The 17,416-nt window shown below is 41.4% G+C and overlaps 1 protein-coding gene across 1 annotated transcript in view; it reads right to left on the bottom strand.

The window, feature by feature from the left end:
- Positions 1 to 17,416, bottom strand: part of GLP1R (glucagon like peptide 1 receptor) — a 274,569-nt gene that overhangs the window by 146,725 nt on the left and 110,428 nt on the right. Inside the window, exon 2 of the mRNA XM_069768307.1 lies at positions 7,962 to 8,058. Coding sequence (XP_069624408.1) covers positions 7,962 to 8,058 — 97 coding nt within the window. The remainder of the gene's footprint in view (positions 1 to 7,961; positions 8,059 to 17,416) is intronic.

Raw genomic sequence — 17,416 nt, 5'->3', positions numbered from 1 at the left:
CTGGTGGTTACTGATGGTACTGGGTGACTTGTCTTTCCTGGGTCTCTGGGTTCCACCTGTTCCATCAGGATATGGGAGTTTCCTATTTAACCTGGCTTTGCTGGCATTTCCTCGCCGGTTATCAATGTATCCAGTGTGTCTTGTTACCTCTGCTCCCTGCTCCTAGAACCTTCTGGTCAAGCTAAGTTTGGATTTTCCTGTTTTGGTGTTTTGCTTTATTTGGTTTTTTAGTCCAGCCTGCAGATATGTGATTCTTTGCTGCTGGTTGCTCTAGTGGGCTGAAATTGCTCCTCATGTACCATGAGTTGGCACATGAGTTCAAGTAATTTCAGGATGGTTTTTTGAAGGGTTTTTCGCTGACCGCGCAGTTCACTTTTGTATCCTCTGCTATCTAGCTTTAGCGGGCCTCATTTTGCTGAAACTGTTTTCATACTGCGTATGTGCTTTCCTCTCATTTCACCGTCATTATATGTGGGGGGCTGCTATTTCTGTGGGGTATTTCTCTGGAGGCAAGAGAGGTCTGTGTTTCTTCTAATAGGGGAAGTTAGATCTTCGGCTGGAGCGAGACGTCTAGGATCATCGTAGGCACGTTCCCCGGCTACTTTTATTTGTGTGTTAGGTTCAGGGTCGCGGTCAGCTCAGGTTCCATCGCCCTAGAGCTTGTTTGTATCTGTGCTTGTCCTTTAGTGATCCCCTGCCATTGGGATCATGACAGTCTGCCTCAGCATATAAATGCTTCCCCTACCTCCACAGACTTCAGTAAGCAGGTGTAACCTGACACCTCAGTGAATTAGCAGATGTTGCCATTACAATGCTGGATGTTTTTGCATTGTTGCTGCAGCCAGGTCTGTGTCGGGCCACACACATTCATGCACCGGAGGTGTACAGACAAATAATGCGGTATGAGTTATAATCTCCATTCCCTGCGGATATTATTCCCGTGCTGCCATCGTATTCAGTAGAAAACCCATTCAATTATCAGGACAATCTTTATTCGCACTTTTATGACTCGACATTTACACAGATAGAGCTATTCAATTAACTGCCTTAAAATGAGGGCGACCGCTATAATGACCCGTGGGGGAAACTCGCAGAACCGCCGCCGCTCACTAATCAGCTCGGCATCGTGAGGGGCCGGAGATGAACGAAGATTGAAGGACGCGCGTTTATAACGGCTCATCAGGGTCACTGACTAATTAGCGGCACCAGGAGAAAACCAGCGGGTATGGTGCCTCCCAGACACACACGTTAACCCTTTATTACTTTCCATGCGTCTACTTACGCAGCATCTGTTATATTTGGGGTTCAGCATTTTTAGTGAAGGGTCTGATCATTTTAAACCAAAAATATCTCTCACCCAGAAGTGAAAAAGTGAGAACAAAATGAACAGATTCTGAGATTCACACACGTTACAGTTTACTTTGCTACTTCTATATTGCGGTGCATCAAGGATCTATACCGTGGTCTGCTGCCCCATTGTTAGGCCGGGTCCCTTCCTCCTGGTTTTGGCTTTTCCATGGTCCTCCTCGGCCACGGTGAATTGTCCCAAAAAATTATAGATAAATTCTTAGCGTAAATCAAGACTTTTAAACAGTGCATTATGCCACAAAATTGTCACTTTGCCGGGCTACGGATATTGTGGGCAGGCCGGGGGGAATTATCATTTATTTCTACCAATGGCCACTTCTGGTTCAGATCATATTTTTCTGTGGTCCACAAAGTTTAGAAACAAATTAAAGGGGACCTGACAGCAGTTTTCTAATATAACAACTAAAACTATAACCTTATTCAGCGCCAGTGCTGCATTCCATAAATGCTTATATAATCCCCGACTCCCCCTGTATACCACCCAAAAGGCTATTTAAGTTCTCCCGCATTGCATAGAAATCGGGTTGGTCCTATGGGCATTGTTTCAGACCTCTCCAATACTCCCACCAGCTGCTGCTCGCCATCCTCCTTCTTAAATTCACCTTGCGTCATCCACATTGCCAGGTGAAATCTTATGCCTGCACACAGAAATCACAGCTCGCGCCTGCGCACAGAAATCACAGCTCGCGCCTGCGCACAGAAATCACAGCTCGCGCCTGCGCACAGAAATCACAGCTCACGCCTGCGCACAGAAATCAGAGCTCGCGCCTGCACACAGAAATCACAGCTCGCACCTGCGCACAGAAATCACAGCTCGCGCCTGCGCACAGAAATCACAGCTCGCGCCTGCGCACAGAAATCACAGCTCGCGCCTGTGCACAGAAATCACAGCTTGCGCCTGCGCACAGAAATCACAGCTCGCGCCTGCGCACAGAAATTACAGCTCACGCCTTGTCACGAAAAGGGGATGACCTTTGGCCAGCACCCGGCTATCACATGTGCAGGGGGCTTATCTAAGTTATCCCACCACTGCTACAATGTGATGAAAACACAAACAAGGCTATTGACCTCTCAATTTACCGCAGGGGCTTATTTTAGTTATCCCACCGCTGCTACAGTATCACGAATTGCAAGGGTTTATGTATATCCAGCTTTCCAGTTCCGCTTAGGCACTTGCAGCTCTCCGGCGCCCCTTTTACCCTCAGGTCAGTCAGGGAACTACACCTAGGATAATTAGTCACCGGATGGGTCGCTTCACTGAGGACTGGCTAGCAGATACGCTGCAGCGAGAGAATTATAAATGCTCAGGCCGCAGCCAGACAATAGCTTATAAAACCCCGTTCCATCGCTGTCAGCTTTACCCACCTAGCCCATAACACACTTCGCTGCCACCAGCTCAGATTCCTCAACAGAGGGGTTCGAGCCAATCCAAATTAGTAGCGTAATTAACTTCAGGCATGTGAAAATTTGCATAGAACATGGAGAAGACTAACTAGTAGTTTTATAGTTTACTCCAAAAGGTAGGCAGTGTTTACAAAAGGTATATAAAGATTTTGCAATATGAGACAAAATATGTACAAAGCAATTACAAAAAAACAGGAATTAAAGAAGATAAATACTCACATGTTGCTTAGATCGTTCCAGGCTAACCATGCTGGTGGGAGGAGCAAGACATCCCAATGCATCAGAGGGTCCTGGTGCAACAGCTTCTCAGGCAAGACTGAAGGCTGAGATGACTGGCAATAACTTATACTTGTAGGCTGTGACACCACTAAAGGGGCTGGTTTACCTGCACCCTCCCCTAGCTGCCAGGGTGCACATTTTGGTAAGAAAACTTATGATACTCATAAATGTGCTTGAGAGCCTAGCAGAATAATGGCACGCACATCACTCATCTAATATTGGAATTAGCTTTCGAATGAGTATAAACTCGGGCTAGCTATTCCACTCTGTTTAAGAGAAATCCACACTTTGCACTTGTTGCGTTTAGCTGCTAGCGTTTACAGTGATTGACAGATCTACCGATGGACATTCGTAATATGCACTCATTATATTTCTAGCCCAAATCGGTGACCCAATATATCACTATAATTGAACAAAGAAATCCCTACTGTGTGGAAGGGCCTTATACCAGTTTTAGCTAGTACTAGATGGGAGGATTGTCTGCTGCAGGTACAAGGACCATAAAAGTTATTTTGGAGGAGGGAAATGAGAGATTTATGATTCAAACACATACCCATAGCAGCAGGCAGAAGAGAAGAGAGGGGGTCAGAATAGCCCACTGCGTGTGCCTTGTAAAGTTAGGCAGACTTAAACATGGTATATTCACATTATCGTGACATGCTTGCACACAGAAATCACAGCTCGCGCCTGCGCACAGAAATCACAGCTCGCACCTGCGCACAGAAATCACATACATATACATACATTACATTACTGATCCTGAGTTACCTCCTGTATTATACTCCAGAGCTGCACTCACTATTCTGCTGGTGCAGTCACTGTGTACATACATTACTGATCCTGAGTTACCTCCTGTATTCTACTCCAGAGCTGCACTCACTATTCTGCTGGTGCAGTCACTGTGTACATAAATTACATTACTGATCCTGATTTACCTCCTGTATTATACTCCAGAGCTGCACTCACTATTCTACTGGTGCAGTAGCCCTAATGGTGGCTGCAGACAGGATCTTATCATGTATCTCTGTATACAAGGAGCTCCCCCTAGTGGTGGCTGCAGACAGGATCTTGTGTATCTCTGTATACAGGGAGCTCCCCCTAGTGGTGACTGCAGACAGAATCTTATCATGTATCTCTGTATACAGGGAGCTCCCCCTAGTGGTGGCTGCAGACAGAATCTTATCATGTATCTCTGTATACAGGGAGCTCCCCCTAGTGGTGACTGCAGACAGGATCTTATCATGTATCTCTCTATACAGGGAGCTCCCCCTAGTGGTGGCTGCAGACAGAAACTTATCATGTATCTCTGTATACAGGGAGCTCCCCCTAGTGGTGGCTGCAGACAGAATCTTATCATGTATCTCTGTATACAGGGAGCTCCCCCTAGTGGTGGCTGCAGACAGGATCTTATCATGTATCTCTGTATACAGGGAGCTTCCCCTAGTATCAGCTGCTGTGAAGCAGTCATCGGTGTCACGTGAGGGTCGCTGTATGTTCCCCCACAGAGGCAGATGGAGGCCTGGGAGTACATTGCAGTCACAGGCGTAGCTGTGATTGCAATGCAGAATAAAAGTGAGCATTGGTCTTGGTCAGGCTGTCTGTTCAAGGCAGATTTAAGAAAACCTGCTGGGCTTTTATTTTTTAAATGGACTACAGGATGGTAGTGGGGTTGGTTCGCTTCCTCCCCGGGCTGGGTTTTCCATGTGGCCTACGGCCAAATGTTATTGTAAAAACCCTTGCAGCAGAGGGTTGGGTGTGTCAAGTTCAGGGTCAGCGTCAGTCTGTTTTTTGCAGGAGTGCAGAGCAGTCAGTTTTGCAGAGCTCCACCTGTGTGAGGCAACACAGGCAAGCGGAGCCAAACAGCCAAGGCAGCTGGAAGGCCTGGCAGACACAACGTACACAGCGGTGCAGTTGCCCACGTTAACAAGTCTTGGAGGTTGTCTGGCTTGTTTATCGACTAAAAGAGAAATTAACCAGCTCACCCGTAATGCATTAGTTGTACTTCGGGAGCACGGACCAGCTGTGTCCAAAAATGTAAAGTCCAAAAAAAAAGAATGTCCAGCTCCACCGAATCCATGAAGATAAAATGTCTTTTATTCACAAACTTGTAGCACAGAGGATACAAACTTCAGCACAAATCATATGGGTGTCAATCTCAACGCGTTTCTGGAGACTAAGCTCCCTTAATCATAACCCTTAATCAATATTAAGTTATACAATTTAATAATATTATTATCAATAATATAATAATTATAATATATTAATATTGAGCAGAATTAATTTTGGCCTATTGGTTCGGCCTCCACGACAGTCACGGTCTCTCATGTGGCCCCTCGGTAAAAAATTAATTGCCCACCTCTGAGTTAGGGTATAGGGAAAGTTAGCGACTTTTTAATTAAAGTGTATTAGAAAAGAGAATTATGATATTAAACATAGTGTTATTATTAAAATAATGTTAGCTTAGGATCATCCCTTTAAGTCTGAAAGATTCTTATTGTCAGATCCATCACTGGAGAATCACAGTAAAGGTTCCTGATATGAGGCTCTAACCACAGCGACAGCTGCACAATCCACACAGGATGATAAATGCAAAATCCTTAAATCTCCGGCTTATTGAATGATCACAATTACACCTGACAATGTCATAAATCCAACTCTGAGACATTAACACAAATAATACCGTATAAAGAAGATCTATAGCTAAGAGCAATGATGGTACAACAGTGTTCTCTCTACTGCAGGGGAGGAAGAAGAAGAAAGACACAATCACATCACACTTCACTGTGTCGGTCCATAAATAATCCACAATGTGACCCTACAGACCAGAGAATCCAGAAGGTGACACGTGTCCTGATACATATGGAGTGGTATATAGCAGTTATATTCTTATACATAGGGGCAGTGTTATAGTAGTTATATTCTTGTACATAGGGAGCAGTATTATAGTAGTTATATTCTTGTACATAGGGGCAGTATTATAGTAGTTATATTCTTGTACATAGGGGCAGTTTTATAGTAATTATATTCTTGTACAGAGGAGCAGTATTATAGTAGTTATATTCTTGTACATAGGGAACAGTATTATAGTAGTTATATTCGTGTACATAGGGGCAGTATTATAGTAGTTATATTCTTGTACATAGGGGCAGTATTATAGTAGTTATATACTTGTACATAGGGGGCAGTATTATAGTAGTTATATTCTTATATATAGGGGCAGTATTATAGTAGTTATATTCTTGTACATAGGAGCAGTATTATAGTAGTTATATTCTTGTGCATAGAGGCAGTATTATAGTAGTTATATTCTTGTACATAGGGGCAGTATTATAGTAGTTATATTCTTGTACATAGGGGGCAGTATTATAGCAGTTATATTCTTGTACATAGGAGCAGTATTATAGTAGTTATATTCTTGTACATAGGAGCAGTATTATAGTAGTTATATTCTTGTACATAGGGGCAGTATTATAGTAGTTATATTCTTGTACATAGGGGCAGTATTATAGTAGTTATACTCTTGTACATAGGGGGCAGTATTATAGTAGTTATATTCTTGTACATAGGAGCAGTATTATAGTAGTTATATTCTTGTACATAGGGAGCAGTATTATAGTAGTTATATTCTTGTACATAGGGGCAGTATTATAGTAGTTATATTCTTGTACATAGGGGCAGTATTATAGTAGTTATATTCTTGTACAGAGGAGCAGTATTATAGTAGTTATATTCTTGTACATAGGGAACAGTATTATAGTAGTTATATTCGTGTACATAGGGGCAGTATATAGTAGTTATATTCTTGTACACAGGCGTAGTATTATAGTAGTTACATTCTTGTACATAGGGAACAGTATTATAGTAGTTATATTCTTGTACACAGGAGCAGTATTATAGTAGTTATAGTCTTGTACATAGAGGCAGTATTATAGTAGTTATATTCTTGTACATAGGAGCAGTATTATAGTAGTTGTATTCTTGTACATAGGAGCAGTATTATAGTAGTTATATTCTTGTACATAGGGGCAGTATTATAGTAGTTATACTCTTGTACATAGGGGGCAGTATTATAGTAGTTATATTCTTGTACATAGGAGCAGTATTATAGTAGTTATATTCTTGTACATAGGAGCAGTATTATAGTAGTTATATTCTTGTACATAGGGGCAGTATTATAGTAGTTATATTCTTGTACATAGGGGCAGTATTATAGTAGTTATACTCTTGTACATAGGGGGCAGTATTATAGTAGTTATATTCTTGTACATAGGAGCAGTATTATAGTAGTTATATTCTTGTACATAGGGGCAGTATTATAGTAGTTATATTCTTGTACATAGAGGCAGTATTATAGTAGTTATATTCTTGTACATAGGGGCAGTATTATAGTAGTTATATTCTTGTACATAGGAGCAGTATTATAGTAGTTATATTCTTGTGCATAGAGGCAGTATTATAGTAGTTATATTCTTGTACATAGGGGCAGTATTATAGTAGTTATATTCTTGTACATAGGGGCAGTATTATAGTAGTTATATTCTTGTACATAGGGGCAGTATTATAGTAGTTATATTCTTGTACATAGGGGCAGTATTATAGTAGTTATATTCTTGTACATAGGGGCAGTATTATAGTAGTTATATTCCTGTACATAGGGGCAGTATTATAGTAGTTATATTCTTGTACATAGGGGCTAGTATTATAGTAGTTATATTCTTGTACATAGGAGCAGTATTATAGTAGTTATATTCTTGTACATATGAGCAGTATTATAGTAGTTATATTCTTGTACATAGGAGCAGTATTATAGTAGTTATATTCTTGTACATAGGGGCAGTATTATAGTAGTTATATTCCTGTACATAGGGGCAGTATTATAGTAGTTGTATTCTTGTACATCTTGCACTTACCGGTCAGGGTGGGTGCAGTGTGGTGGAAGGTGTTCAGGCATTGCTCCCTATATTCTCTCCATTTCTGTATTGTATCCGATAGAGAAACAGCCGTGGTCTGGAAGAGAACACAACAGATCTGTTCAGACAAATGCAGAGAATGAATCTGAACTTGAAAAGTTAAAAGGTAGAGAAATATCATGGAGAAATCTGCACCATATCACAATTGTCACAGACACACAGGCCCCACAGTATTTTTCTTACAAATGACTATTTTGTTTTTTTTTGTGGTTAGATAAATGATATTGTGTAAGATACAATGAATCTTTATAGAGTCATAGACTGTTGGTCTGCCCCCAACACATCAGATGGGGGTCCTGAGCATTGTGCCGCTGAGAGATTAATCCCCTTTATCCTGCATTAGTCCCTGTTCACATGTCCAGTAATCATCCGCTAGAATGGACCATGCAGCAATCAGTTAACAAAAAAGTTGTACAGACAGAACTTTCTTGCCAGTTTTTAATACGCTGATCTCTGCTGGATCTGTTTTTTTTAACATTGAAGTCTATGGAAAACTGATCCATTTATTAGCCATCGGTTTTTCTTTCATTGGAAAAGGATCAATTTTTTGCTCACTGGATCAGTTTCAAATGGAAGAAAATGGAGGCTAATTAATGGATCAGTTTTCCATAGACTTCAATGCTAAATAATAAATAGATCCGGTTGAAATCAGTTCTTTTTAGCTGGACAAACTTGTGTCTTCACTCTTTTGTTAACAAATTGCTGCTGGATCTGTTTTGATGATTACTGGACATGTAAACAGAGTGTCATGCTGCTGCGGTGCACCATAGAGAAACCTCCACCAGAGGGAGCTTGAGTGAGACTGCATACACAGAGTAGCACCACAGAGCAGCAGCACAGGTGCCACCAAGTGGTGAAAGAGTGGTCAGACAAGCCGAGTCAAAAAACAGTCAGAGGAAGAGGTACCAAAGGTAGCAGCAGTACACGTGGTCAGGAACAAGCCAGGAGGTTCAGCAATGGTCAGAAGCGGATAAGACAAAGACAGAAGGCAGAAGTGAGTCCAAATACAAGCCAAGTCAAAAACCAGAGAATCAAACCAACAAACAGGGAAACGCTGGGGAAAGGGCAGACAGGAGGAGTCAACAGACACGGGGCAAGTCAGGGATCACAGCAGGACAAATCAAGAGCTACCAGAGTCAGGTTCAGATGCCGAAGGCAGAACTTCAGCTGACACCGCCAGCAGGATGCATCGGAGCTAAATAGCAAACCTGGACCCAGAATGAGGCAGAGCAAAGTTAACCCTTAACATGATCCGTCCGGAAAAAGGGCAGACAGGATTAAACCCTGGAACGGATCATGACACAGCCTTAAGACTGACCCCAGGATAGAGGAGCAGTTACAATGTTGTTTTTTTGTGGGCATCTGTTATTCTGGACCAGGGTCGGTGCACGTGAATGAACCTTGTGATCAGAGATGTTATATGAATACGGAGGATGTAACTATTCACTCTGTAACATCAGTCACATCCTCGTTAAAAAGCTATTTTGTATCCAGCTCTAAGCAGCTGCTAATTGAGCATTCATCCTGCTCTGGATCCCCGGCAATATCGCACCTTAATGACTTTATGTTCTGCTCACGTTCCCTTGTGTTGTTTGCCATGAAGTTTATTAGTAGAATAGCAGAAAGTAACATAAATTCGAGATAATTGTGAAATCCAGTAGTGAGTTCAGAAAAATGGGCAAAAAATACACTTTTATATGTACAGGAGGTTAGACACCACCCAATCACAAGGGTCACTGGGGTAAAGAAAGTGGGAGAAATAGTGTAAGATGTGAGAAGCCAGAGAGTCCCTAAATAATAGCTCTACTGTGCCTGTAATGCCACATAACGGGGCCATACATTATTAACATAGTAGTGCCATGCAATATGAGCATAATACCACCAAACAGGATGAACATAATGGTGCTATACATCATCAGCATAACCATAAGCAACTCCATCAGTATAGTATTTCCATACAGTACGAATACAACATAGTATTATAGACTAACACTACACAGAAAAAATAATAGTCATGCAGAATAATCATAATATCAATATACAAGATCAACATAGCAGTGTCATAGAATATTGGCATAATACCACTATATAGTGTCAAAATAAAGTCGCACAATGTACTGTGCATTAAAGACATAATGTATCTGTACAGCTTCCACATATTAGCACCATACAGTATTACTGTAATACCACTATACAATATAATGAAGCAGTACACAGTGGAGGACATTATACAAGAGTACTAAGCAAGGTAGCTGTGATTCCTGAAATGAGGTGAGAGAAAACACAAGAAAGCAACAGTATAGTGGTCATCATACAATTGATCACCGTCCATTTAGCAGTATAGCTCTGAACTCAGCTCTGGGGTGAGAAAAAGCATTTACTAGAAAACAACAACATGGAGGTCATAATACAGCAGTACTGAGCAATGTAGCTGTGAATTAATCTATGCATCAACATAGTATCACTATATAGTATTAAAATAGTAGTGCCGCACAGGTTCAGCATAATACCACTATACTAGATCAACAGATATAGCAGCAAAACAATACCACTATGTAAGATCAACATTGCATTGCCATACATTACAGACCCAATACCGCTATGAAGGATCAACATAATAGTGAACATATTAGTGTAATACAGCAGCAGCCTAAATACCACCATACACTATAGAATAAAAATAAAACACCCATACAGAATCAAAATAATGCCACAACACAATATCAACATATTATTGCCGTATAGTATCAGCGTATTGCAACTAAACAGTATAAAAAAAGCAGCGTAGTGCACAATACAGTATAAATATATGTAGTGCCTCATAGTATAATTATAATACCACAATGCAGAAAATAAAATACTTCTATATGGTGCGCACATTATAGTGCCCCACTGTATTAATATAATGGTGCCATACAGTGAATAAATGGAAATACCGTAAGGCAAACTGGTCCTTTCACTGGGGAGAAAGTAGGGGGCTACCTTCTGACACCCTCTCTAAACCATAGCTGCTCTCATCTCACCTACAGCTGGGCTAAATTCACTTTAAGGCCCTGTTCATATAACACTTGGGCCACGTGTTGGTGACTTCATCAGGGGTTACCTGAAATTCAGGATCTGTATGATGGCGCCTTTGACTATAATGAGGCAGAGTCACGTTCTACTCTGTCTGCCTCTGTTCCTGCGGCGTCCATCTGTTTTCAGGCAGACACAATATCGGGGTAGGCTACTCTTTTGAGTTTGCCTTTTTAGATGAACACCGCGGAGTACAAATTGACTCTGCTATCCAGGGGCGTAACGACCGCGGTCGCCGCACAACCGGGCCCGGCGGTTCAGGGGCCCACCTATGCCAGCAGAAAACTTCAACTGTATGTGCGTCCTCGGATCTATGTGCGACAATTCACAGTGTCGGCCAATCAGAGGCCAGCAGCTGACCTTGGTGAGCACGTGACCGCGGGCACATGGGAGTGATGTCATGCACTCTCGTCACATGCTGAAGTCAGCTGCTGGCTACAGGAGAGTGCAGTGCAGCGGGGGAGCGGAGGGAAGGTGAGTATAATTGTTTTGTTTTTTAAATCAATGAGTATGCGGTGGTCATACTACATGGATGACTATGGGGATGCATTATACTTTATGGATGACTATGGGGTGAATTATACTATATGGGCGACTATGGGGTGAATTATACTATATGGATGACTATGGGCTGTGCACTATACTTTATGGATGACTATGGGGTGCATTATACTACATGGATGAGTATGGGTTGTGCATTATACTTTATGGATGACTACGGGCTGTGCATTATACTACATGGATGACTATGGGCTTTACATTATACTACATGGATGACTATGGGGATGCATTATACTTTATGGATGATTATGGGCTTTGCATTATACTACATGGATGACTATGGGGATGCATTATACTTTATGGATGATTATGGGCTTTGCATTACACTACATGGATGACTGTGAGGTGCATTATACTTTATGGATGACTATGGGATGTGCATTATACTATATGGATGACTATAAAGTGCATTATACTTTATGGGGGACTATAAGGTGCATTATACTATATGAATAACTATTGGGTGTGTAGTATACTATATGCTGGACTATGGGGAGTGCATTATACTATATGGATGACTATGGTAGGACTGGAGGACTATGGTAGATACATTAAAATATATGGAGGACCATGGGGTGCATTATACTACAAGGAGGACTATGGGCTCTGCATTTTATGGGGCCCCATGACTTCTATGTTCACCCCTGGTGAATACAATGGTTTATTTATTTCTATACGTTAAAGAACAGCGGCAGAATGGGGAACATATACCAAAATGGGTAATATATATATCAGGATTGGGCGAGGATGACGGATATATATATATAGTACAGACCAAAAGTTTGGACACACCTTCTCATTTAAAGCTTTTTCTGTCTTTTCCTGACTATGAAAATTGTACATTCACACTGAAGGCATCAAAACTATGAATTAACACATGTGGAATTATATACTTAACAAAAAAGTGTGAAACAACTGAAAATATGTCTTATATACTAGGTTCTTCAAAGTATCCACCTTTTGCTTTGATGACTGCTTTGCACACTCTTGGCATTCTCTTGATGAGCTTCAAGAGGTAGTCACCGGGAATGGTCTTCCAACAATCTTGAAGGAGTTCCCAGAGATGCTTAGCACTTGTTGGGCCTTTTGCCTTCACTCTGCGGTCCAGCTCACCCCAAACCATCTCGATTGGGGTCAGGTCTGGTGACTGTGGAGGCCAGGTCATCTGGTGTAGCCCCCCATCACTCTCCTTCTTGGTCAGATAGCCCTTACAGACCCTGGAGATGTGTTTGGGGTCATTGTCCTATTGAAAAATAAATGATGGTCCAACTAAACGCAAACCGGATGGAATAGCATGCCGCTGCAAGATGCTGTGGTAGCCATGCTGGTTCAGTATGCCTTCAATTTTGAATAAATCCCCAACAGTGTCACCAGCAAAGCCCCCCCACACCATCACACCTCCTCCTCCATGCTTCACGGTGGGAACCAGGCATGTAGAGTCCATCCGTTCACCTTTTCTGCGTCGCACAAAGACACGGTGGTTGGAACCAAAGATCTCAAATTTGGACTCATCAGACCAAAGCACAGATTCCCACTGGTCTAATGTCCATTCCTTGTGTTCTTTACCCCAAACAAGTCTCTTCTGCTTGTTGCCTGTCCTTAGCAGTGGTTTCCTAGCAGCTATTTTACCATGAAGGCCTGCTGCACAAAGTCTCCTCTTAACAGTTGTTGTAGAGATGTGTCTGCTGCTAGAACTGTGTGTGGCATTGACCTGGTCTCTAATCTGAGCTGCTATTAACCTGCGATTTCTGAGGCTGGTGGCTCGGATAAACTTATCCTCAGAAGCAGAGGTGACTCTTGGTCTTCCTTTCCTGGGGCGGTCCTCATGTGAGCCAGTTTCTTTGTTGCGCTTGATGGTTTTTGCCACTGCACTTGGGGACACTTTCAAAGTTTTCCCAATTTTTCGGACTGACTGACCTTCATTTCTTAAAGTAATGATGGCCACTCGTTTTTCTTTACTTAGCTGCTTTTTTTTTGCCATAATACAAATTCTAACAGTCTATTCAGTAGGACTATCAGCTGTGTATCCACCAGACTTCTGCACAACACAACTGATGGTCCCAACCCCATTTATAAGGCAAGAAACCCCACTTATTAAACCTGACAGGGCACACCTGTGAAGGGAAAACCATTTCCAGTGACTACCTCTTGAAGCTCATCAAGAGAATGCCAAGAGTGTGCAAAGCAGTCAACAAAGAAAAAGGTGGCTAATTTGAAGAACCTAGAATATAAGACATATTTTCAGTTGTTTCACACTTTTTTGTTAAGTATATAATTCCACATGTGATAATTCATAGTTTTGATGCCTTCAGTGTGAATGTACAATTTTCATAGTCATGAAAATACAGAAAAATCTTTAAATGAGAAGGTGTGTCCAAACTTTTGGTCTGTACTGTATATAGGCCCTACATCTTGAGATATATTTATCCAGGATGGCGGTGCCCAGTCCAAATTTTTCACCGAGGCCCATCAGACACTAGTTATGCCACTGCTGCTTTCTGAAGGCTTCCCTCAGGGCTCCTTCCAGAGCTCATGTAAATCCTGTTTTTTCAGGTGTTTAGAAGGAACTCCCGACAGTCACAAACATGTGGCCCAAATGTGATGTGAGTAACATAGTAACATAGTAACATAGTTAGTAAGGCCGAAAAAAGACATTTGTCCATCCAGTTCAGCCTATATTCCATCATAATAAATACCCAGATCTACGTCCTTCTACAGAACCTAATAATTGTATGATACAATATTGTTCTGCTCCAGGAAGACATCCAGGCCTCTCTTGAACCCCTCGACTGAGTTCGCCATCACCACCTCCTCAGGCAAGCAATTCCAGATTCTCACTGCCCTAACAGTAAAGAATCCTCTTCTATGTTGGTGGAAAAACCTTCTCTCCTCCAGACGCAAAGAATGCCCCCTTGTGCCCGTCACCTTCCTTGGTATAAACAGATCCTCAGCGAGATATTTGTATTGTCCCCTTATATACTTATACATGGTTATTAGATCGCCCCTCAGTCGTCTTTTTTCTAGACTAAATAATCCTAATTTCGCTAATCTATCTGGGTATTGTAGTTCTCCCATCCCCTTTATTAATTTTGTTGCCCTCCTTTGTACTCTCTCTAGTTCCATTATATCCTTCCTGAGCACCGGTGCCCAAAACTGGACACAGTACTCCATGTGCGGTCTAACTAGGGATTTGTACAGAGGCAGTATAATGCTCTCATCATGTGTATCCAGACCTCTTTTAATGCACCCCATGATCCTGTTTGCCTTGGCAGCTGCTGCCTGGCACTGGCTGCTCCAGGTAAGTTTATCATTAACTAGGATCCCCAAGTCCTTCTCCCTGTCAGATTTACCCAGTGGTTTCCCGTTCAGTGTGTAATGGTGATATTGATTCCCTCTTCCCATGTGTATAACCTTACATTTATCATTGTTAAACCTCATCTGCCACCTTTCAGCCCAAGTTTCCAACTTATCCAGATCCATCTGTAGCAGAATACTATCTTCTCTTGTATTAACTGCTTTACATAGTTTTGTATCATCTGCAAATATCGATATTTTACTGTGTAAACCTTCTACCAGATCATTAATGAATATGTTGAAGAGAACAGGTCCCAATACTGACCCCTGCGGTACCCCACTGGTCACAGCGACCCAGTTAGAGACTATACCATTTATAACCACCCTCTGCTTTCTATCACTAAGCCAGTTACTAACCCATTTACACACATTTTCCCCCAGACCAAGCATTCTCATTTTGTGTACCAACCTCTTGTGCGGCACGGTATCAAACGCTTTGGAAAAATCGAGATATACCACATCCAATGACTCACCGTGGTCCAGTCTATAGCTTACCTCTTCATAAAAACTGATTAGATTGGTTTGACAGGAGCGATTTCTCATAAACCCATGCTGATATGGAGTTAAACAGTTATTCTCATTGAGATAATCCAGAATAACATCCCTCAGAAACCCTTCAAATATTTTACCAACAATAGAGGTTAGACTTACTGGCCTATAATTTCCAGGTTCACTTTTAGAGCCCTTTTTGAATATTGGCACCACATTTGCTATGCGCCAATCCTGCGGAACAGACCCTGTCTCTATAGAGTCCCTAAAAATAAGAAATAATGGTTTATCTATTACATTACTTAGTTCTCTTAGTACTCGTGGGTGTATGCCATCCGGACCCGGAGATTTATCTATTTTAATCTTATTTAGCCGGTTTCGCACCTCTTCTTGGGTTAGATTGGTGACCCTTAATATAGGGTTTTCATTGTTTCTTGGGATTTCACCTAGCATTTCATTTTCCACCGTGAATACCGTGGAGAAGAAGGTGTTTAATATGTTAACTTTTTCCTCGTCATCTACAACCATTCTTTCCTCACTATTTTTTAAGGGGCCTACATTTTCAGTTTTTATTCTTTTACTATTGATATAGTTGAAGAACAGTTTGGGATTAGTTTTACTCTCCTTAGCAATGTGCTTCTCTGTTTCCTTTTTGGCAGCTTTAATTAGTTTTTTAGATAAAGTATTTTTCTCCCTATAGTTTTTTAGAGCTTCAATGGTGCCATCCTGCTTTAATAGTGCAAATGCTTTCTTTTTACTGTTAATTGCCTGTCTTACTTCTTTGTTTAGCCACATTGGGTTTTTCCTATTTCTAGTCCTTTTATTCCCACAAGGTATAAACCGCTTACACTGCCTATTTAGGATGTTCTTAAACATTTCCCATTAAGAACATCCTAAATAGGCAGTGTAAGCGGTTTATACCTTGTGGGAATAAAAGGACTAGAAATAGGAAAAACCCAATGTGGCTAAACAAAGAAGTAAGAGTAGGACCTCACTGGTTTAAAAGTTGGGCACTGTTTGTCAGAACGTACTCCATTCCTATCCTGATTCAGTAGGCTGGATCCTGATTCTCATCTTTCTTCTACTAAGTGCACGGCTGACAGTCATTACATTATATCAACTACTGGAGATTTCAAAGCAGAACTTAGTAATTCCACAATTGCTGTATCCAGGGGCATTTGTAGAGTCGCTTTTTATTTCTGTATCCCATATAAATAAATGTCCTGCCGATTTACAAAAGGAAAAAAAGTCCAAATGATGAATGAGCAGTGGAACTGCAATGGGATCTGTCAGTGTGATGGTGAGTAATAGGATGTGTGTAGGAGCCCATTACTGTACCCCGTGATAAATAGCACAAGCAGGATTATTACTCCCACTATTATAAGAGTTCTGCAAGGAAGATACAGAATGTTATTTCCCTGAGAATCAAAACAAGTTTAGTCCCAGGTAGTGTAGCTGCAGCCCACATAGAGCCTCTATTGCGGTATATTCATCATGTGTCGTCGCCTCCTCACCGCTCGGACATTATTTACTAAAATTGGTTTATGTTGACAAATAAAAATAATTTCTTTTGCTCAAATTTAATCTCATGGTCAAATGAGAACACAATCAAAACTCTGCAACATCGGAACATAAAGGTTCCTGCTTAAAGGGATTCTGTCATCAGGACGAATCACCCACAGATTACAGCATGTGTAAAATATCACATAAAACTGTACTAAACCCATAATAAGGACCACAAAACATAAAATTACCCTGCCCCCACCATCCAGAACCTAAATATTCTAAGACCTATCCTTAACATTGGTCATCAATATCAGTGAAGGGGGTTGTCACCTGATGGTACATGAGGAGTAACACTATTTGGGACCATTCTATCTCTAGTTTTCAGTTGCCTCTGAGCTAGTGGGGGAGAT

Source organism: Ranitomeya imitator, chromosome 5 (assembly GCF_032444005.1).
Source record: "Ranitomeya imitator isolate aRanImi1 chromosome 5, aRanImi1.pri, whole genome shotgun sequence".
NCBI classification, from domain to species: domain Eukaryota; kingdom Metazoa; phylum Chordata; class Amphibia; order Anura; family Dendrobatidae; genus Ranitomeya; species Ranitomeya imitator.
This window is presented reverse-complemented; position numbering and strand designations above follow the sequence as displayed.